The following is a 21,235-nucleotide window of genomic DNA, read 5'->3' as shown; positions in this document are numbered from 1 at the left end:
GGTCCATTGCATTTTCTACTACTTAAGACACCCATATCTGTTCATCATTGAAAGGTTCTATTTGTTATAAAAAAAAAAAATTATTTATTCTATCCTCTTTTTATGAACTTATTCAATTTAGGGATGAAATATGTACATCTTGATTAATGTTAGAGGGTATCTAACTTAATTTCTCAACTAAATCAAGCTTTTATTTAATATATCATACATCTTTTTTTTATCCATTGCCTTGACTTAGAGGGTATTTGATAAAACTTAATATTTATCACTTGATAACTTAAGTTGGTTTTAAATTAAATTATATTTAAGTTGTTAACTTAAAACTTATTATTTAACTCTTACTTTAAGCATTAAATATGTTTAATAAAATTAACTTAAAACTTATTTTAAATCATCAAATTGACATATTCATCCTCATTAATTACCATTATAACGGAAAAAAAAAGGGAGAATTATGTTTTGGGGGTAGATGGGCCCTCAAATTAACAAAAGGTCCATATAACTCTTCAAATTGAGCCCAAGACCCAATGAAAGTATGGAAATTAAGTTGAAGGATATCATTCTTCAGTATTTCCAAAAATGTCATTTGTTGATTTTGAGAAAAAATAATAATATTTTTGAAAAATACTTTTATTTAATTTAATATTTTAAAAAAATATTTTTATGTAATTTAATATTTTTTAAAATACTTTTATTTAAATTTAATATTTTTTAAAAATAAATTTATTTAATTTAATATTTTTTTAAAATAAAAATATTTAATTTAATATTTAAAAAAATATTTAATTTAATATTTTTTTAAATACTTTAATTTAATTTTATATTTTTGAAAAAAAAATATAATTTAATATTTTTGAAAAAAAATTATTTAATTTAATATTTTTGAAAACTACTTTTATTTAATTTCGTATTTTTGAAAAAAAAATTATTTAACTTAATTTTATAAAATATTTTATATGTGTTTTTGAAGGGTATATTTGTCCGTTACTATTTCATATCCTTCAACTCAATTTGAAGAGTTATATGGACCTTTTGTTAATTTGGGGGTCCATCTACCCCCAAAACATAATTCTCCCAAAAAAAAAATAGTCAAATGACAGTGGAAGTCATGGAATAACAAAGAAGATCATCGAAATAATTAGGGTAAGTGGGGGTAAAAAAAAAGTAAAATGAATATATAGATTTAAGAATAAGTTAATTATTTTTATTTATTACTTAAAGTTATTTTTTTACTTTAAGTTATACCATTAAATTATTTTACCAAACATACTTAATGACTCTAATTAAGTTATTAGATCACTTTAAATTATTAAGAGTGTGTTTGATAATTATTTTAGGAAGTGTTTTTAGTCTTTTTAACACATAAAAAATTTTATCTTTCAAGCATAAAAAAAAAATAAAAAATAAAAAATTAGAAATACTTCCCAGAATCACTACAAAATGCACTCTAAGTTCGTTTACCAAACACCAAATTAGTCTAGTCAAAATTTTTGTTCTAACTTCCTTATTTATGTGTATGTTCTAACTTGAATATCTTAAACCAATCCTCCACCCCTTTTTTATAGGTAAGTAATGAAATTTTATAAGTAAGCATAAAAAGCAACACATCAAAGTAGACAAAAAAGTATTCAATAGGAGTGAAAATGCACATCCAAAAAGAGGCCACATACAAAACACAACTCCCCTTCTTAGAGATAGCCTAGCCACCCCTTCCTTTATTTCGTCCTCCTCAAATAGTCAATTCTCATTGATTTTAATCCTAGTCATAAAATTACTCCTATGAGAATTAGCCATTTTATTAAAGAACTCCACGTTCCTATCACCTTTGTTCGGCCAAATCTCCTTAGATTTTTGTTTCCACAAAGCTCTTGCAAAAAGAGCCCACTCATGATACTCTTCCCTTATCCCCCTCCTATGAGAAAGGACCTCCTCCCTGGGAGTCCCAAAAACCCTCCTCTTTGAAGGCCAACTCCTTCCTAACCGAAGCATTATCGAACACCTCTTTGTTCAAAATTTTCAAATCTGATTTCAACGCTTTCACCTTCATAACTAGGATGAAGCCATAAGAGCCTCTAAAATTATACCCGTCCACCACCCTTTAAGCAAATATTCGAAGCCGATCTCCTTTAGCCACATATTTTCAACCTTGAAAAGGGTAGAGCCTCTCATCATCCCTCCCCCATCTAATCAAGCACAACTGAGAACCCGTAAGTGATAAATAAGTACTGCAAAGGATGTAATTGGGTTAGCTATGATCACTAAAAGTCAATATTTTCTTAGATACATTCATTGTTTATATCATACACTAAAGGTTCAAAATAGGAGATACACCAGGGTTTCTTCAGTCTCCTCTGAAAATATTAAGGTAGAGTAGGATTTTGGTGCTCATCCAGATATATCTCAGCAAGAGCAGTGTGAAGTGCTGCCCCAATTGGAAGGACATCCTCGTCAAGAAAGAAGTGAGGGGAGTGGGGGGAGTGAACAGAACCCACCAGCTCATTTCTAATTCCAATGCTAAACATGACTCCAGGAATCACCTCTTGATAGAAGGCAAAGTCCTCACTTGCCATCACCTTGTTAGCTATGAGGATATTCTCAGGACCAAGCACGAGTTTCCCAACCCTCATCACATGCTGATGCATGACCTCGTCATTCACAACTGCAGGAAGAAGGTAATCTTCTGTTCTGTCAAAGTACGCATTACATCGGTGTACAGCTGCCTGCCCTTCAATAACCTGCAACAAGCTCCATATGTGAACTAGCAGCTTTACTCATCTAAATTGTTTGTTCTCTTGAGAGAAACTACTAGGTAATTTCTTCAATGAATGGAAATCCATCCAATATAAGGAGAAAAGTAGAATATAATGGTGAAAATTAATCCCTGGGCAACTCAAAAGCGAAGGCAACAATTTACCAACAGCTAAGTATACGACTTGAAAAACTAGGAAAAAGAACTATGGGAACTGGAAGGGATGATGCCTACATGATACTATGCCTCATTGCTTGATTCTACAACTCTATGGCTTCATCACACAAAATATAGCAATGCCGGTAGGGTTTTGGGTTTAAGGTTTAGGGTACACCGAAGGAAAAAAAAATGCAAAATTGAGTTGTAAATTTATGGTTTATTTTCAGCTGATTTTCAGGGTCTCAGGAGGGAAGCTGGCATAAGTTTTGAGTAACCAAATCACCACCAGAAAACCGATAAACGAAAAGGAGTTACTCAAGGGAGTGTCTATTCAACAGACAAGCCAAAGCTAAGTGTATTAAATCAATAATTGCTTGGACTGTGGATGTGAAGGGTCATTCTTTACCTCTAATATTTTGAGGAGAAGTGAAAGGCAAAAGTGACAAAGTTCAGAATTGGTGCATACCTCTTTCACTCTCTTCCGGAGTTGTTTCAAACCTTCAGTGGTAAGACTCCTTAAGCTTCCTCGAAGCACAACATGTGATGGAGTTAGATTCAGTGTTGTCCCTCCTTTGACAGTAGTAACAGACAGCACCTTCCATAGAAAAACTAAGCATTAGCATTAAGACACATTAGACAATAGTCTACATGTTCAAATTTTCTATAGACCCCATTTTTGTATATCCAAACAGCTAAAAGGTATAGAAATGGGCAAATAATAATTGGAGGTGCCAGAAATTGGACAGCCCACACCTTTGGCATTCAGGAGGTAACCCTCTTCCTTGGAAGACGATTAAATTCACCCGACTGGCAACTTGGCCATAAAGAAATAAAACACATCTGACAAAAAGCTAAAAGCTGCAAACTTGGAACAAATAAAAAGCCTGCAAAAAACTAGTGCCACCATGCCAAGCAACGCATAGAAAGAAACCATAAAAAGGGCAAGCTGGGCCCCTTGTAACCCAAGGCAAATTTCCTGTTTCCAGTAGAAAAATAGAAACTTTGCATCTTTAATAATCATGAAGGATTCTTTTGGATATTACTGAGTCGTAAAAATTTTCATGCCTTTTGGCCAATAACTAAACCCCCTTACCCAATGTAGTCCTATCTCCAAGATTCTGGGTTTTGAACCTGTGCTTTAGGAAGAAAATGATCTATAAAAGAAACATATAAAATCAAATAGTTGAAGGTTAAACTAAGGTCATAAAAGGAGTTTGTCTCAAGGCTCTCTCAAAGGTCTCCAGCCATGGTTACAGACTTATAGGTACTAAACAGACAGATAAAATAGGAACATACTTGGCTGTCCAGGGGATCTAATTCTCTTGAGATGAGCTGTTGCAATGCCAAAATTGAAAATGATGCTGCAAGTATTGGATCTGCATTAGTGTGGGGTTCTGCAGCATCCCCACCTTTCCCTTCTATTCTTGCTTCAAAGGAGCACACTGCAGCTAGGAAAGGTCCTGAACGAGACGCTATACTGCCTGTGGGTGTTTCATGATCAATATGCATTCCAAATATCACTTCAGCATCACCAAGAGCACCCACCTTGATCATTTCACGAGCGCCCAATCCTCCCTCCTCAGCTGGCTGGAAAAGAAGTCTCACAGTTCCCTTCAATACCAAATAAAGGGAAGTTACGAAATTCCATCTGTGGTATAACAGATTAATTTAGATAAGTACCTTAAAATAAAAATTCTACATGGACATATAAATCAAAGAATTTAGCTAGAGAGAAAGAGATAAGTTACTCAACCAAAAAAGGCTCCAATGAACCTATAGGTCCTATAGTAACACTTGCTCAGCACCCAAGAGAGTTTAATTTTGCAATGCATTGCCATTGAACTTACTAGTAAGTAAGTGAAGGAGAGGGAGAGGGAGAGGGAGGGAGGGAGGGAGAGAGAGAGAGAGAGAGAGAGAGAGGGATTTCCTCATATTGTAAACGTGCTGCCATTAAATGAGATTAGGGGTTTCAAGCTGAGAGAACAAGATAAGACTAAGAAACATGAAAGAGGGCTAATGACAATTTCCGGCATAAAGAGTCGATACTATTTTCCATTTATGTTATGAGTAAGGCGATGCAACTGCAGTTTCCAACACTTAATTGATACATGGCACTAAGAACAAAAGTTCAGGGGCAATATTAGCCATTTTCCTCTCTTTGTTATAATCCAGAAAGAGGAATGGACTATGTGGTTCCACTGAAATTTGAACTGAAGAAAAGCATTTTTCTCTACCAAAATATAATACAAGAACCATTTTGTGATTAACACAGAATCAATAGCCATTTTTTGTTGTGTTCACAGAAGCTATACACACAAACATACAATCAAATAATAGAAATTTTTCCCAGAATTAAACATCAAGCAAAACCCAATAGATGATTTCACAACCTTCAATTCACACATGAACATCAAGGCATTCACTACCAATTTCTAATACAATCATCTAAAAAAAATTCAACCATTCTACAGAACAGACCTTAAGTTTATGCTTCCGTTGACTAAGCAACTTGGCAGCCCCCAGCAGCATAGTGGTGTGGGCATCGTGTCCGCACCCATGCATTTTCCCATCAATCTTGCTCTTATGCTCCCACTCAACAAGCTCCTACAAACCATAAAAGCAAATCAAAACAAAACCCATCCAACCAAATTCTCAATCTAACTCAAAACTGTTGTAGGTGCCTGCAGAGGGAGAGCATCCATGTCTGCTCGAAGAGCCACAACTGGGCCAGAACCAGTGCCGATTTCTGCCACAATGCCAGTCTTGGCAAGTGGGTGAGTGTAGGAGATGCCCAGTTTGTCGAGTTCCCCACGAATAAGAGCACTGGTGTTGTATTCTTCGAATCTGAGCTCCGGGTTTTCATGGATTTTCCTCCTTACTGAGACCAACCATTCTCTGTCTTTCTTGGCTGAGCTCAAAATTTGGGTTGCAGAGCTTTCCTCCCTTGAGCAGAGGCATGGCCCCAACAGAAGCAAAAGCAGCACAACATGGGCAATAGAATCACAACCCATCTTCTTTTCTTTTAATCTCCTTAGGGCAACAATTATGAACCAGAATCAAAACAAAGAAGAGTGGACCGGCGATTGAGTTGATTGATTTTATGTACAGAAAAAGTGCCAATAAAAGCGTCACGGGAGAAGGGAGAAGGGAGGAGACTGTTTGACAACCTTTTCTGGAGTGTGTGAGCCAACCAGGACTCATCTATCTACGATAATTGTCAAACGAACTCTTCTTCTATTTTGTTGACTACAATGGAATAATTTTGTTAATGGATCCATTCCATACCTATTAAGTATCAATATGTAATGGGTTCATCACATTTTTCTATTGTTGAATGCACCATATTTGTTCATCCTTGGAATTTTCCATTCTTAAAAATTTTCTTTTATTTTATTCACTGTCCTTTTTATGATCTCACCCAATTTTAAGAATAACATATCTACATCTTTAAATTGGACAGTTGGAAGCCTGATGATAATGGTGAAATTCAGAAAAATTGTATATCTAATATAAATTACTAAATTGATGGACCAGTACATTGACCTGGAATTTTAACATAACTGTTCAACAATGAAGCTTGTAAAATAGGGATGATTTTGAGCTGTCAACTCAAAGGCTTTAAGTCTTCTTTTGTTTATTTTCTTTGATCGGAGGCAAAGTTGTCAATAAAATATAGTTCTTCGACCTTAGTTGATTTTGTTGGTTGAGTGACAATCCGTTAAGGGTGTGGGTAGGACTGCTCCTCGGGCCTTGGCGTACTGCTAGAGTGTGAGAGGTGTTTTTCTGTCTTGTAATTTAAGCCACTGATTTGGTGGTTTTTTAATACAATCTCTTTATTTATCTGAAAAAAAAAAATAGGGATGATTTTATAAATGTTAAAAATGGATATTACCTTGAAAGTTTGTTATTCTCTGTTTGGTTTTTAATGCAAAATAGTAGACAGAGGGGTGATTTATAGAAATAAAAGCATGCAAAATGGGATGATTTATAAAAATTTAAGATGCCTTCAATAGTAATCAATTATATTATTTCCAAAAATAGCTTTATAGCTCTAGAAAATGCATAAACAAAAATGGAATAGTCATAAAAAGTGTAGGTAAATTGGCTGCTTAAATATAATGGAATATTTATAAAATTGCATGTGGAAATGGAATAATCATTAGCAAATTAGCTGAGAGAGGTCAAATATTCCAAAAATAAAAAAAAAAGGTGAAGGAGAAAGAGTTCTGGACTGGTGACTGGACTTAGAGAGAGAGAGAGAGAGAGAGAGAGAGAGAGGGAGGGAGAGAGAGAGAGAGGGAGAGAGAGATCAAATATTCCAAAAATAAGAAAGTAAAAGAGAAAGAGTTCTGGACTGGTGACTGGACTTCCACAAAGAGAGAGAGAGAGAGATCAAATATTCCAAAAATAAGAAAGTAAAAGAGAAAGAGTTCTGGACTGGTGACTGGACTTCCACAGAGAGAGAGAGAGAGAGAGAGTAGATGCTGGGTTAAGAAGGTCAACAGCATGACACATGTAGGCCATTTCAACAAACTCAGAATAGATGCCCTAAACTAGAACCCAGCAACATCAAGAACCACACTGACCTAAAGCCAAAACAGAAACAACAACAATATGCTCCGTTTTAGTTATATGCATCTAAGCTTCCATCACAAAAGAAGATACAATAAAACCTCTCAAGGTTGAAGTTTCTGTACATCAAAGTCTCAACTCAAGTAACATCCCACTATCAAGTCAACATAAATACTAACATACATGTCATAAAACTATAAACCTAACAGATCTATCCCGCCCTAGTATCATAATTAGTTACAAAAGATTAAACAGGGGCAGAGTTACATACAGAAAAAGTGCCCCCTACGCGACTGAATATTCACGGCATATCCAGGTGCCGATAAAAATTACAAACAAGCCTACAAGCCCAACTACCCTAAGCAAAGAAACAGACGAGGCAATTAGGTGACATGCAGGAGGAACCGGAACCTTTGAGAACACGGATGGAACCTTGTATTTTGACCTGAACCTCAGCAGGCTCATGCTCATTTTCAGTTCTTGATCAACTTTCTTGACTTCAATTTTCTGGTTCTCATCAGTGGTACCACTAGTATCGCTTTGTGAAGCTTGTCCCACCTGCACATGACAATTGGATAGGCCTCAGAACCCAAGAATTTATCATTAGAATTCTCATAATTAGGTTCCCTTGGTAAACTTCTCACCTCAGCTTCTTCCTTGCAGTTCAAATCTCTTGACATGCTGCAAGCATGTCTAACTTCCAGTTTTGTCTGCAGACGAATTCTTCTTCGTGCCGTTCCTTGTGGCCCACAGTTGTTGGCATCTGATTGAATTTGTGGTTGCCGTGTCCTTCTCTTGATTACAGGTCCAGTAATATCACTACTGCCAACTGCATTTGTGTAACTGCTTGATTCTTCAAATCTATTGAACAAATTATCTAACTGGTTGACAGTAGAACCAACAGAGAAAGCATCATCACCGAAGTTATTATGTGAGAAACCCATATTGCCACTGTACTCGACAGCACTGTTGCCAGTGGTAGTCTTGAAAGCACTGATATTTGTTTCCATCTCTTGTAGTGCCTCTGTTTTAATGTTATCAATGATGACCGCAGAAGCATCAAACTCCACATCAAGCTGAAGATAGAAGAAAAAACTTAAAAAAAGAACTTGTAAAACAAATAATTTATCTGGAAGGACGAACAAAGGCAAATAACCATTGAGGAATAATGCCTTTATGGCATTCAAGATCCACATTGACACAACTCAAAGTTTGGAAGTGGAACTTACAATACCATTCATGAACAATAAGGATCTCGGGAAAATTCGTTTACCTGTGTTTGACTCACTGTATCTGACTCACTGCATGATCCATTTTCCTTGAGGACTGACTCCAAAAATTCAGTAACATCAGGATCCGGTTCATTTGTGCCATACTCATTTTCCCCGTTGTGCCCATTGCTGAAGTTGCCAGTGACAGGGTAGCTCACATAAGATTCTAACCCCATATGCCACTGCGAATGCACCGGGGAGAAAAGCTGGTAATCTAATTGCTCTAGCATTTGATCCTGAAAAAAGCCAAAGTCCTCTTGCAGAGATGGATCCACCTGAAGTAGAAGCAAAGAATAAACAAGCTTGGTATTTCATTCATTCCCGACTAAAAATCTTAAATATTTAAGCTGAAGTCATTTCCCCTTCTCACCTCAGCAGCTGTTAGTTTTGCCAATGAGTCTTCTTCATCATAGGCATTAAGGGGATTGCTGCAGAAACCAACAGGAACGGAACTCTCAGCGGTCATTTCATCAGGATTTTCACCTGGACAGCCTTCAGCAAAACCAGGTTGCTCTTCTTCTTGCTTTTCCACTGGAGCTACTTGAGGTAATGCAACCTCAAACTCTGTTTCCTCGGGAGAATTAGCTGGGGTAGGGGATGGAACAGTGGGTTCAATTTCATCAGGGTTCGACCCTTCAGCTTTCTCATCTTGCTTCTTAAATAAGCGACAGAGGACAAATGCTGCCTGCAGAATGTGAACAATTGAACAAATGAATTCGGATCAGGCATCACGGTATTGTCACTAAAATTCTACACAAAAACATTATACAACAGAGGAAATTCGGAAACCAACAATTTACAGGCAAAAACAACTATGCAATGTTCCTCACAATTAGAGTTTCAACTTTCGAAATATTCACAGAAAATTTCAGCTTCAAAAACATCCGATTGTTTCAGATACCCCTTTCACAATCTAAGATATTTCAGGAGAAATTGACTCCTATGATGATTGATCAGTACAATTTGTAGTAAACAATCAAAATTGGGAAAAGCATTCAAATTGATTTCCGGAGAAACATCAACACAAAAGTAAAACAAAAGCATTCATGATCAAGATAGCTGGAAATGAAAATTTAACAAAGGAATCAACAAAAAGGGGAGAAGAGATGTACCTGGCCGGGGTGGGTACCATCGAGCTCTTTAGCAGTGGCACGGTACTCGTGCATTACCCAAACGGTCCTCTTCCCATGAGGAGCTCGCCCAGTATGGAAAACCAGAGTTTTCTTCATCCCCACCAAGCGCGTCTTTGACTTGATTTGCCGATCCCTTCCGGTGGCTTTCCAATACCCAGCTGCCGTCGCTCTGTTCAATCTGTGCCCATTTGGATACTTCCGATCCCGGGGACAGAAGAAGAACCACTCCATATCGTTCGTCCTGATCTCCGACAAATCTGCAAAACCCACAAACATGAAACACCCAACTCAAAAACCCACCAAAAAACCCAAAACCCAATTAGCCAACACCATAAAACCAAAAATCAAACACATACCAGGCAAATCCCAGGGCTCCCATTTGCATACATCGATCTCCCGAATGACTCTGACTTCCTCATCATTCCCACTGATCTTCAAGCGCAAGTAATGCGTAATCAGCTCCTCGTCAGTGGGTCGAAACCTGAACCCCAGAGGCAGAGAATTGAAAGACAGAACAGCCATCCCTAAAACCCAGAAAGAGAAGAAAATTTTGGGAAAGGGGTTTCAGAGAGGAAGCATTGATCGAAAATGAGAGAGAGAAAGAGAATGACTATATGGATCAGCCGCGTTCCGAGAAAGTATTCAGATATATATAGTAGGTATATACCGCGTGGATTGCAGGAGCGCGAATGTAATATTAGAAACAATGGAGGACCTACGTGGAAAATTCAGTAGTAAAAGCGTACTAGGAATGTAAAAAGGGTTGTGAGAAGGACCCAATGACGTGGCTACACAAAGATGGCGAACGTCACTTTCCACTTCAAGAGCCGAGAGGAAGCAGCAGGGAAGCTGGTTTCTAGTCAATGACTCAATGGCAGTTACAGTGCGGGCCAACTTGGGCCCCTGGATAGCGACTGATTTCACTTTAACGGCCCGGCCCATTTCTGGCCTGCTTGGGGACCAAGCTACACGTTTTACCTCCCAATTTATTAACTTGTCACCTTTTAACACAACACATAGCATTGGACTTAATATTGTTGTAGAATAATTTTATATTTGGAAATTATATTTCAAAAATATTTTTATTAAAAATAAAATAATAATAATAATACCTTTACAAATTTTAATTAATATAAATCTATTTCCATAAATTTTTTCTTATTTTTTCATAATATAAATAAATATATTTCTAAATAAATCAAATATCTAAGAAAACCAATCTAAATAAAATATTAGGATTCGAGTTACAAAAGTTTTTGTATCAATCAAAATAGAATTTTTACGAGAAACAAAATTTTTCTGCTTTTCAGAAATTAATCCAAACTAGTCTTGAATTTAAAAATTAAAAAATAACTAAAATATTAGGGAAAATAAGAGAAATTTTAATAAGATATAAATTTATTTTAATATAAAATTTAGAGAAAATTAATTATTTAGTTTATTTGTCACATCCTTTCATAAATTGCGTTACCCTTTGCCTTCGAACAACTTTTTAGTAAATTTTTAAGCATGATGCATCAAATTACATTATAAGCTATAGTCCAAAAGTGCTTTTAGGAAGTTACTTTTCTTTAGTTTCTTTCCCCATACCTCAAATGATTAAACAATTTAAAAGTAAAACTAATATTAATAATAAGAATAATAATTATAATAGTAATAAAAAATTAAAAAAATTAAAAGTAATATTTTATTTTTGGGTTCTTTTTGGAGCATATCCCTCTTAAAGAATTGACAAGTGAAGAGGCATCCACTTGTTGGTAAAACCAATTTGATAATCTTTTCCATGAACCCTACAAAAGATTCCAAGATTCCTTGATCATACCTCCCAAAGTAACTTTCAAAGAACTTAAAATAATTTCCCATATGAAACATTACTAAAAACATTATCAAAGTGCTTTTATAGTTTGTTTTTAACCAACATTTTATTCTAAAAATAGGTTGCTTTTTAAAACAAATTTAGAATGTTTTTAGATGTCTTTTATATTTGATTTATCTCAAAAGAAAAGAAAATTAAATATAATTAAAAGTTTTAAAAATTCATGCATTTTTTTTATACCGAATGGTTAAAATAAGTTAAATAAAATTAAAATAACATATAAAAAATAATTTATTTATTTTAATTTTTTTTTATCTCCATTTTCTTTTTATTGTATTTTCCCTCGAATTTTTCAAAAATCAAACATAATAGAAAAGATTTTGAGTTTTTAGACATAATTTTATTCCTATGGTTATGGGAAAAAATAAAAGAAAAAGAAAAATCGAATGAAAAAAAAAAAGTGAAAGAATCAATGAATTATTTCTACATATGTGATATTCGATAGCAGATTATATATATATGCAATCTTCTTAACCATGTGATCACGTTTTAAAACCGTGAGAACTTCTTTAGGTTCAAAACAAATAATATCTGGTTAAATGAGAGATATTTTATCTATTTGACCCTAAAACCCTTTGAGTGCATAGTAATAATTTTCTTTTCTTATTAATTTTTTTCTTTTATTAGTATTTTCCGACAACCAAATATAACCGAAAAGTAATTTTGTATTTGTAAATTTAACACCCAAGGTGTGGTAATATCGTGGATGAGTTACTACTCACTAGTGCGCTGACTAGTATGAAAGCGAAGAAGGAAAAAGGTCTGGAAAAAAGGAGTCGGTCGGTAGAGGCTATGGGCTGGGAATCCTTTCCTACAACCACAAGAGGAGGAAGGGTGTTGGAGAAAATTGGGGATTTAAAGGGAAAAAGATCCCAGGGAACAGAAAGAAAAAGGGAGTTTGATTCCTGGAATTATGTCACAAAATAAAAAATAAAATAAATAAAAAGGGAAGAGAAAAGAAAAGTATTTAATTGGTGGAAGTCCTAAAATAATCCTAACTCCCTCTCACATGGCTTCTTTTGAAAGCTTCCTACATAAAATATCAGCCATAAATTTAGTGGGTGTCTTTCTAGATGAGGAATTTAGGATTTGGTATCCTAATAATTATTGCACTTTTTCACTTTAGAATGAATTATAAAAAATAAAATAAAAAATAATTAATCGCTAAATTTATGAATTCATAAGAATCGGGTAATATTTAATAATAAAAAAACTACCAAAACCTTTTTTTTTTGCCTTAGTTTCCTCTAAAGGTTGAAAAGAGACGTGTATTAAATAGCAAAATAATAATTATAATAATAATATTTAGTTTTATTATCCATCGTGACCCACCCCTTTAAATCATAAGAATTAATTCTTTTGTTATATTTTAGTTGAAGGGTTGGAAAGAGATAACGGATCAAATCAAATTATCGGTAAAACTAACTTCATTGTCTTTTCCATGAGTCCAATAAAAACCTCTAATTAATTCTTATTAATAATAATTATTATTATTATTATCCATCATGACCAACCTTTTAAACCATAAGAATAGATCTTTATCTTTTGTCATATTTTACTTGAAGGGTTAGAAAGAGATAATGCCGATAAAGCAAACTTTATCATCTTTATCAAGAGCTTTATAAAAGCCGCCTCTAATTATCGTTATTTTATAATTTACATTAAATCTAAGCATTGTTCATTCTGGATCTAAGCATTGTTCATTTTGGCATTCATGCACTCATCGCTCCTTTATTCTATATTAAATCTAAGCATTTTTCATTTTGGCTTTCATGCATTCCTAGTGTTATTTCTTTGTTTTAATAAAGTTTTAAGTTTGATTGCTTTTAAAAATCGTGATTAAGTCTTTTTATCGATACTGAATCAATACTTTCAATTTTCTTTAAAAAAGTTTCTAACCCTCTTAATATTGTACACAAATGTGATTAAGGTTTCTAACTTAAAAACTTGTTTGATAATTTTAAATATATATATTTTTAAGAATAAATTAAGGGTACTTTCAAGTTTTTTTTTTTTTTAGAAAGCGTTAAATAATTAAAAGCTATTTTGAAAAATTATTTTTAAAAAATGTTTTGGAAAATCAAATATGCTCTAGTGTGAACATGAGAAGGAGAATGTGGAAAAAAGAGGCAAACGGTAAAGGGCCCCCCTAAGGCTACAAGGATGGTAACCTTCCCACACCACAAGAGGTGGGTTTTGGAGAAGAATGGAAAGGAGAAAGATTCTGAGGAAGATTGAGAAGTTGAGATACTTTGCATATGATGAAAGAAGAATAGGACAAAGAAAAGAAGCAGCCCATGGGAAATCCAAAAGGGTCCCACCAACATCATTTGGTATTTGTATGAAAAATAGAATCAATTTTATCTTGTATAATTATATTATTATTAGGTGAATTAGAGTTTATTTGAAAATAATTTTAAAAAGTGTTTTAAAATTTTTTTTAACACTTAAAAATATTTATAATTCAAGTGTTAGATAGACTAAAAACGTTTTTTAAAATCACTATCAAAAACAATTTTATACTTTATCATACCCTTTCAATCATAACCATCCTTGAGAATTCAACAATATTTAAGAAAAATAATTTTTAAACTTTTTTTGATATTAAAAAGTTAATATTAGCTTTCAACACCGATTAAAATATCTAACCACGAATGATGTAGCGTCCTTTGATCAATTAAAAAATGGAGTTGATGAAATACTTCGATGAATAAAAATTTTAATCTAAATTTTAACGAATCAAAGATTATATTTTATTCAAATGAGATCATGTTCTATGATGTTTCTAACATGGATTAACGGTGAGGAGAATGCTTATATTTCTGCATCAACATCATTAAAAATCAAAATTATTATTTCAATTTTGAGATGATCTTGTCCTTACTAAGCAAACATTGTGTCTCATCATGGTTTTTATGCAGGTGGCACCTTCAAGAGGGAAAAATTGGGAATGGGGTGTCATTTGGTCTCATGTCCAAACTGAAAAATCCAAGTGAAATCATGTTTAGGGCTAGACAGGAAAGGAGGAAACTTAGTGAAAGTGGTTAAGAAATCAAGAAAATACAGCTTGGAAATGGATGAAATAGAAGAGGACACAAGCTTTGTGGGACTCTTATGGTACAAAATCCCAATTCCAGACAAATTTCACATCCTATTTTCCTTCTAAATATCTTTGAAAAAATAGGTATTGGCATTTTGGCCATGTGGGTATGGGAAAAGTACTTTGACTAACCCACTAAACATCCAGATAGAAAATGCTCAAAGTTGCAATGCCCATATGGGAGGACACCCACAAGAGTCCCCACCCATACTCCATATCTAAAATGGCCCATCTCATTAACCGCCCACCATCATATCTCTTTTGTCATTTTCAAATTATGAATCCAATGGAGTCTTAGCTTTTGAAAACCCATGTTCAAAAGTCTTCTTTCCCCTCAATTCACACCTTGGAACTACAGTTTTAGCACAAGAAAAAGCTAAGGTAACGAATAGGTAAATATGATATTCTTAATCTAGGAATTTGGGTCGTTGAACGATGTTACAAGCACCAGGGCTAAGATATAAATAAATAATATTAAGGTACGAAAAGATGAGACTCATGTTATACAAACAAATGATAGTCGAATATAAAATTAATGGATCACAATTGAACACATAATATTAGTGGATCGATGATGTCTTTTTCGCATGATACTTTTGACTTATAATTCAACTTCACACCCACCTAATATGGACTCCTAATGTGGTGGTGGAACAGTTAAGGAATTAATAGGATCTACTAAAACTAGGTCTAAGTCTAGAGAGGGGTTGGGGTGAGTTTCAATTTTCTACCATATGAAAATGTTGAGATATATCGATATATTGGTAAACTCCGACACAATAAATGCATAGGAAATATCGCAGCCACGTCACCCTCATTTTTTTTTTTCCCCCAAAACTCTTTTGTTCAAGCCCAACTTGCATCAACCCACCCACCAAGGCCCAAATCCCGCTCATGCTTGCACGCCTATGAGTGCTCTACTTTTATATATATATATTATAAATTAATCAAAATTAAATTAATTTTGGTTATTGTGACTTTTATATAATAATTCCATATAAAATAAATATTAATTTTTGAATAAAATTATCAAAATTTTAAAATAAAAAAAAACTTATACAAATTATCATTATTTTTTTATGTCATTAAATACATCCAAATTAGATGAATATGCATAAAATATGTTTTCAAGTTATAAACATTATTATTACATATCACAACTATTAATATATAATCATTTATTTTATATTATTTAATATAATTGAATTAAATAGATCATAATTTTGATATTAAATATATTTTAAAATTAGATATATTATAGTTGAAAATCATAATATCATTATGAAATAATATTTTATGTAATTTAATAATAAATGCACACTTATAAAAATATGATATTATTATTAAATATGATAAATTATATTATGCATATATCAAATTCTTCAACAAAATAACTTTAAAATATCTATTATATTTCTAATTACATTTCTAAGAGGTTTTTCTTGCATTTTCATGCATTTTGATTAATTTTAAATCTATGAATTTTTTTTTTCAAAATATTCGTCGATATATCTCCGATATATCCGTAAAATTGAAATACCGATATATCCATAATTACCAATATTTTCATCATTGCTTTTATGTAACACAAAAAACTATTTTCAACACAAACTTAAAGAAAATGTCTTGTGTCTGCCAAAAAAATCTATTTTAACCGTAAGTTTCAAAATAGAAGGACCATATTGTGTTGCCCAAAGGGATCAATTTAACTCAAAACTCTTAGAAGACCCATCACACATGGGATACATATTTCTAATTTTTGAGCTAAGTCTAATGTTGTATACAGAGTTGGATGGAATGTGTAAGAGGAATTAGGGGAGTTTGGTTGGGCTTCACTTCCATTCTTGCAATTGGGGACTGCAGTTAGTGAACTCATGATGATTCCTCTTGTGTGGCTCTACAGGCCTAGATGCAGGCTTGGACGGTGGGCAGCTCAGGCAAGTGGCTATTATCACTCAAACAAAGATTGACCCATAGATTCTTTGAAGGAAAGGGTGGTTATGGCCCCACAGGTGGAGGGCTAGCATCTTGATCACCCCATGAACATGCTGCAAAAGTCCATGCCTTCCTCACACTTTGCTCTGTTCCTTTAGCACTGCCATGGCTTCTTTATGTGGTTTTAAAAGTAATAGGAAGATAATACTTTGTTTTGGAATTCAAGAAAGTAAAGGGTGGTCAGTATGACAACATCTTGGAAAAGGACATTATGGAAAAAGCTTCTTTCAGATTAAAAATTAAGATCTTTTGGGCATTCAAGCTATGTGCAAATCTGTATTCTGTACAATTTCTGTCGGGTAATGTTCTATCTGGTATATCTGATAGGAAGAGACTGAGCTGGGATCTATTACAAGATGCTTGTATGGTACTCAAAATGACAAAATTCCTAAGACAGACTGCACTCTCTCTCTGCTACAAAACAATGTGAGTGTATGGGGCTGCATATTTCCCAAAACTACACAGATTTGCAGTCTCTCTTTCTTCTCCTTTTTGCCTGTTAAATACACCAAAAGACTAAAACAAAACCGGATGATATCAGAGTTGGCTGCCAACAGAGCTGTGTGACAAGGAATGGATTTAGAACTTTCCCCCCTCTTTTCCTCCTTGAGTGTAAGAGAATCTGCATTCCCAAGCCCAGCAAGGGAGGAAGCAAGAGGCATTTCTCATGGCTCAATGAGAATCTTGACCATTATTGCTTTTGATCATCCATTGGCAGATGGTTTCTGTAGAGGGTTCCTGTATTCACTGTTCTTGCTATGCAAATTTTACACCAAAGCTGTATCCATCTGGGGTTGGTCAGAATGTAATCTGAGCGCAGGGCATCCTTACTGGTGAGAATACCACAGTGAGTCGAGCATGATCAGAAAGAGAATAGTTCTCAGGCCACATTCCTTTCTCCACTTCAGAGGGGAAGAGAACTGCATTCTTCACACTAAAACCAATGGCTTGCTCCTTGGGACCCTTCATAACTTCATCCCAGGCCTCGTTGATATTTTCATCTCTTTGCTGTGACCATGTTGGATTCCAAATTCGCTTCTGCAATGCCATTATCTCACAATGTAGCCACCATAACATGAAATACCGCAGGAAAACCATGGAAAGACAGACTCTTGCTGGATATAAGTTACCTGAAATTCCTTATAATCAAGAACACCATTTCCATCTATGTCTGCTTGGACCCAGAGGTCATTTATCTCTTCATCGCTCAGTCCATGGCAATGGCCTGTTAAATTAAGCTGCAGATTGACAGAATATTATTAGGCCAGCCTACTTTCTCCCTGGAACAAATGTCTTAAATCCTTCACCAAAAAAAGAATGAAAGGCTTAAATTGATGAATATACCAGTACCTGTCGAAGTGCTTCACAGAAGCCTGAATAGGTAATGCAATCACCATGATTATCAGCCTTCAAAAAGGCAAAAGCATCATCTTCTGTCAGCGAAGCTCTTCGTAGAAGATACTGAAAAATAAAAAGTTCCACTGTTAGAGATATGAGTCTCCATATAGCCTTTCATATCTAGAAGCCAATTATTGAATTATTCTAAATTCATAATGACTGTTGGTCATCAAGCTCTTTGATGGGCATCAAGGATTATAACCATGAGATCAATTCTCAAAGAATTAGCCCCTGTCCTGTAACTAGAAAAGGATGAAGGGTGGAAAAAAAGGAATTACACACCTTGAACATGCCAAATACTGCCTCACTCCAACTTGTCTTCAGTAGTTTTCGGTATCTATTTGGATTAAGAAGCCATATAAAATCTACACCACAGATGTTTCCTCGATGATTGCGGTGGCTAACCCACTGAGTGGAGAACATATGAAACATTAGAATCAAACATAAGCATCAGCACAAGAGATTGAGAATGTTACTGTGAATTCAATGGTATTGACCTTATGTTCATCTGCATCAGTGTATTGATGGGCAGTATCATATGATGACACAAAGCCTTGGGATCTAAGGAACTTGTAAACATGCCCACTCTTGCTGCCATTCCAGTCACTGCAAAAATATGGTGGAAAACATGAGAGTTGAAACCAATTGATCACAGTCCAAAAGCAGCAAGGAATCTATAGAACTGGAAGGTAACCATAAATTTACCCGCAGAGTATGATGGGCATGGGATTAAGCTTGTTTTCCTTCTGATAGGACTCCACATATTGCAGAATTTTGTAAACCTATTACAAAAACGCAAGAATTTACAGCCATGGGCTAGTGCAAGAAGCATCAAGCAAGAGCAGATATGATAACATGAACTGAATGGAAAATTGAATCACCTGTTGCAACCGAATTATACACAAAGTAGAATCATGAGGAAAGAGCAAGTGGGTGTTCACTATCAGAATTTCTTGGTGGGTGTTGCTGCTTCTGCAATGTGGAAAAGGGGCAACTAATTCAACATGTAGCAGCTGAGCAACGCGATCTCCAAAGTCGTTGAAGAGCAACGCCCTATGGTTCAGAACTCTAAAATAGTCCTTATGAACAGAAGTCAGCAACCCTGTAATCCCCAAAAGAAGGATCTCACATCAGGAGAGAACACACCAACCCCAACCACTATTGCAATCAAGGTCTACTACAATGTATAATTCTTCCATAGTTCAGTACACCCACAAGGAAAATATGAACCTAAAGGTGGGGAGGGGAGAAAGCATTGGAATTGAAATCAATGGAGGAAATGGAAAAGTTTACCATCTCCTCTGTTGTTCGTCCGGGCAAGTTTGAAATTGATATAGCCGGCATCGCCTAGTCTCTTCTCATACAAATTTACAAGCTCTTCATTCCCAACCCAGAATTCCTATGCCAAAAAGCATGCCAAACATAGAAGAGAAATTCAACACAAACGCAACATAAAGGACAATCTGGATTGATTGGCTTAAAGGGGTGAAAGCAATGCCAACCTGGAGACAAATAATGGAAGATCTTTCATCTATCAACCAATCCAATATTGCCCGGTTCCTGCTGAGCCAATATGTTCTGCAATCGCTTTCCCTGCAGTTGGTATCCTATGAACAATGATGAAATAAATTACATTAATTTGGGAAAGAAACGAATTGATTCAGAGATAATGCTGAATGGGGAATTGCAACAAGCACCTCATGGTTGAGACGCTTGTATATAGGAGCAAGGATGTTGAAGGTTGTGCAGGAAATACAAGGGTGGTGGTGGTGATCCCTTAAGGAGGAGGCTATGGCATAGTTCCCAATCCTTGATACCCTTCCTTTCTTCATTCTCTTCTCTCTCGCCATTGCAAACCCAGAAGCCAAAAACCCTAATGGAATGTATATATACTGCTACCAATTATCAACCAAACAAGGAAAAGGATGAAGACGATGACGATATGGATATGGGGTTATCTGAAATCGGAAGGAGACTTTGGGGAAATGGAAAATACAGGGTAATAAACCGAAATACCGGTAAAGGGATACCACCACTTGACCCACCAGGCTTACCAGAAAGCTACCCTTTTTTTGTTTATCTCTCCTCTCATCTCGTTTATCATATTAGTATTTAGCGGATGATTCGCTTCCATTTTCCACCTCTCTTCCCCACAAAGGGACGGTCCTGCTTTCGTTATGTGGGTTTTGGTTTTTGGAATATTTTCTAATTATAAACAGCAGCAGAAAGTGAGGGTGGCTGCCAATGGCTTTGTAGGGAATGTGTCTCTAGATGTGGTGAATCTGTGATGGGACCTTTTCCTTTGATCTTTTCTACCGAAAGTCACAGACAAGTGGGGAATCAGCATCATCAGCAATGGGAGCCTTACAAATCGGCTTGTGATGATTTTGGGAGTATAGACCAATGAATTCAGCTGAAAATGGGTCATTGTAAAAGGGATTATCAGCCCTGGGACCAAATCCATCTGAAATCTAGGGTATGAGAGTGAGGTTTCTGGGATGTTTCATGTCGGTTTTGTGGGTGTGCCACATTGCTTTCGGCTTCGATTTACGCCTCCACATTTTTTGCAAAAATGATTTTGGAAGTAGGAAGGCAACTTCAATTTCAAGAAAATATGACTAAATTATCTATAACAGGATTAAGAGTGGGTTTGACGGTAAATGAAAAAATTAAAAAGCTTTGTATTATTAAAAAATGGTTCCAATTAAGATCCGTTGGAAAACCGTTATTAAAAACAGTTTTGTAATTTTGAAAATATATTTGACAAATTTTCAATAAGAAACATTTTTTTTAAGAATTTGTTTTGAAAACTGATGTTGTTATTTAGATTTTTTTTTTTTTTTTTTATGTTTTTAGTTATTTAGAACCGTTTGATAGTGATTATAGGAAACATTTTTAATATTTATAATACTTGAAAATTTTTATTATTAAAATATTAAAATTATTAAAAATATTGTTAAAATCACTCACACGCTCTTAGTG

The 21,235-nt window shown here is 34.9% G+C and overlaps 3 protein-coding genes across 4 annotated transcripts; all 3 read right to left on the bottom strand.

The window, feature by feature from the left end:
- Nucleotides 1–2,252: 2,252 nt before the first annotated feature.
- LOC100246990 (IAA-amino acid hydrolase ILR1-like 5) lies at nucleotides 2,253–6,260 on the bottom strand. 2 transcript variants are annotated; one of them, XM_002269190.4, is made up of 5 exons: nucleotides 5,590–6,260; nucleotides 5,387–5,512; nucleotides 4,205–4,519; nucleotides 3,375–3,503; nucleotides 2,253–2,735 (listed from the first exon to the last, which is right to left on the bottom strand). In XM_002269190.4, exons 1-5 carry the CDS (start codon nucleotides 5,917–5,919, stop codon nucleotides 2,361–2,363), a joined length of 1,275 nt encoding a protein of 424 aa, XP_002269226.1. In that variant the 5' UTR covers nucleotides 5,920–6,260; the 3' UTR covers nucleotides 2,253–2,360. The 2 variants fall into 2 exon arrangements, with proteins under 2 accessions (XP_002269226.1, XP_019081708.1); XM_019226163.2 differs by having other exon boundaries at nucleotides 4,205–4,556; nucleotides 5,590–6,236.
- Nucleotides 6,261–7,508: 1,248 nt separating this feature from the next.
- Nucleotides 7,509–10,556, bottom strand: LOC100255616 (NAC domain-containing protein 91). Its single transcript, XM_010664637.3, has 6 exons — nucleotides 10,241–10,556; nucleotides 9,864–10,141; nucleotides 9,122–9,436; nucleotides 8,754–9,026; nucleotides 8,125–8,556; nucleotides 7,509–8,038 (listed from the first exon to the last, which is right to left on the bottom strand). Exons 1-6 carry the CDS (start codon nucleotides 10,404–10,406, stop codon nucleotides 7,766–7,768), a joined length of 1,737 nt encoding a protein of 578 aa, XP_010662939.1. The 5' UTR covers nucleotides 10,407–10,556; the 3' UTR covers nucleotides 7,509–7,765.
- A 6,508-nt stretch (nucleotides 10,557–17,064) lies between these two features.
- On the bottom strand, nucleotides 17,065–20,625 carry LOC100260686 (uncharacterized calcium-binding protein At1g02270). Its single transcript, XM_002270085.4, has 10 exons — nucleotides 19,951–20,625; nucleotides 19,756–19,860; nucleotides 19,547–19,652; nucleotides 19,135–19,355; nucleotides 18,959–19,035; nucleotides 18,751–18,859; nucleotides 18,536–18,661; nucleotides 18,206–18,316; nucleotides 17,986–18,093; nucleotides 17,065–17,893 (listed from the first exon to the last, which is right to left on the bottom strand). Exons 1-10 carry the CDS (start codon nucleotides 20,101–20,103, stop codon nucleotides 17,654–17,656), a joined length of 1,356 nt encoding a protein of 451 aa, XP_002270121.1. The 5' UTR covers nucleotides 20,104–20,625; the 3' UTR covers nucleotides 17,065–17,653.
- Nucleotides 20,626–21,235: the final 610 nt, after the last annotated feature.

Source organism: Vitis vinifera, chromosome 16 (assembly GCF_030704535.1).
Source record: "Vitis vinifera cultivar Pinot Noir 40024 chromosome 16, ASM3070453v1".
NCBI classification, from domain to species: Eukaryota; Viridiplantae; Streptophyta; class Magnoliopsida; order Vitales; family Vitaceae; genus Vitis; species Vitis vinifera.
The sequence above is the reverse complement of the archived record's forward strand: the minus strand, read 5'-3'. Positions and strand labels throughout refer to the sequence as shown.

What these genes read in the sequence shown, in the direction of transcription:
- LOC100255616 (XM_010664637.3), bottom strand. Translation starts at nt 10,406, where the DNA reads ATGGCTGTTCTGTCTTTCAATTCTCTGCCTCTGGGGTTCAGGTTTCGA. An exon ending in GGAGCCCTGGGATTTGCCTG is followed by an intron (nt 10,142 to 10,240) that starts GTATGTGTTTGA and finishes TGGGTTTTGCAG; the next exon opens with ATTTGTCGGAGATCAGGACG. An exon ending in ATGGTACCCACCCCGGCCAG is followed by an intron (nt 9,437 to 9,863) that starts GTACATCTCTTC and finishes CACATTCTGCAG; the next exon opens with GCAGCATTTGTCCTCTGTCG.
- LOC100260686 (XM_002270085.4), bottom strand. Translation starts at nt 20,103, where the DNA reads ATGGCGAGAGAGAAGAGAATGAAGAAAGGAAGGGTATCAAGGATTGGG. An exon ending in GACGAACAACAGAGGAGATG is followed by an intron (nt 19,356 to 19,546) that starts GTAAACTTTTCC and finishes TGGGGATTACAG; the next exon opens with GGTTGCTGACTTCTGTTCAT. An exon ending in CAGTATTTGGCATGTTCAAG is followed by an intron (nt 18,317 to 18,535) that starts GTGTGTAATTCC and finishes TTTATTTTTCAG; the next exon opens with TATCTTCTACGAAGAGCTTC.
- LOC100246990 (XM_002269190.4), bottom strand. Translation starts at nt 5,919, where the DNA reads ATGGGTTGTGATTCTATTGCCCATGTTGTGCTGCTTTTGCTTCTGTTG. An exon ending in TGGATGCTCTCCCTCTGCAG is followed by an intron (nt 5,513 to 5,589) that starts GCACCTACAACA and finishes TATGGTTTGTAG; the next exon opens with GAGCTTGTTGAGTGGGAGCA. An exon ending in TCCGGAAGAGAGTGAAAGAG is followed by an intron (nt 2,736 to 3,374) that starts GTATGCACCAAT and finishes AGCTTGTTGCAG; the next exon opens with GTTATTGAAGGGCAGGCAGC.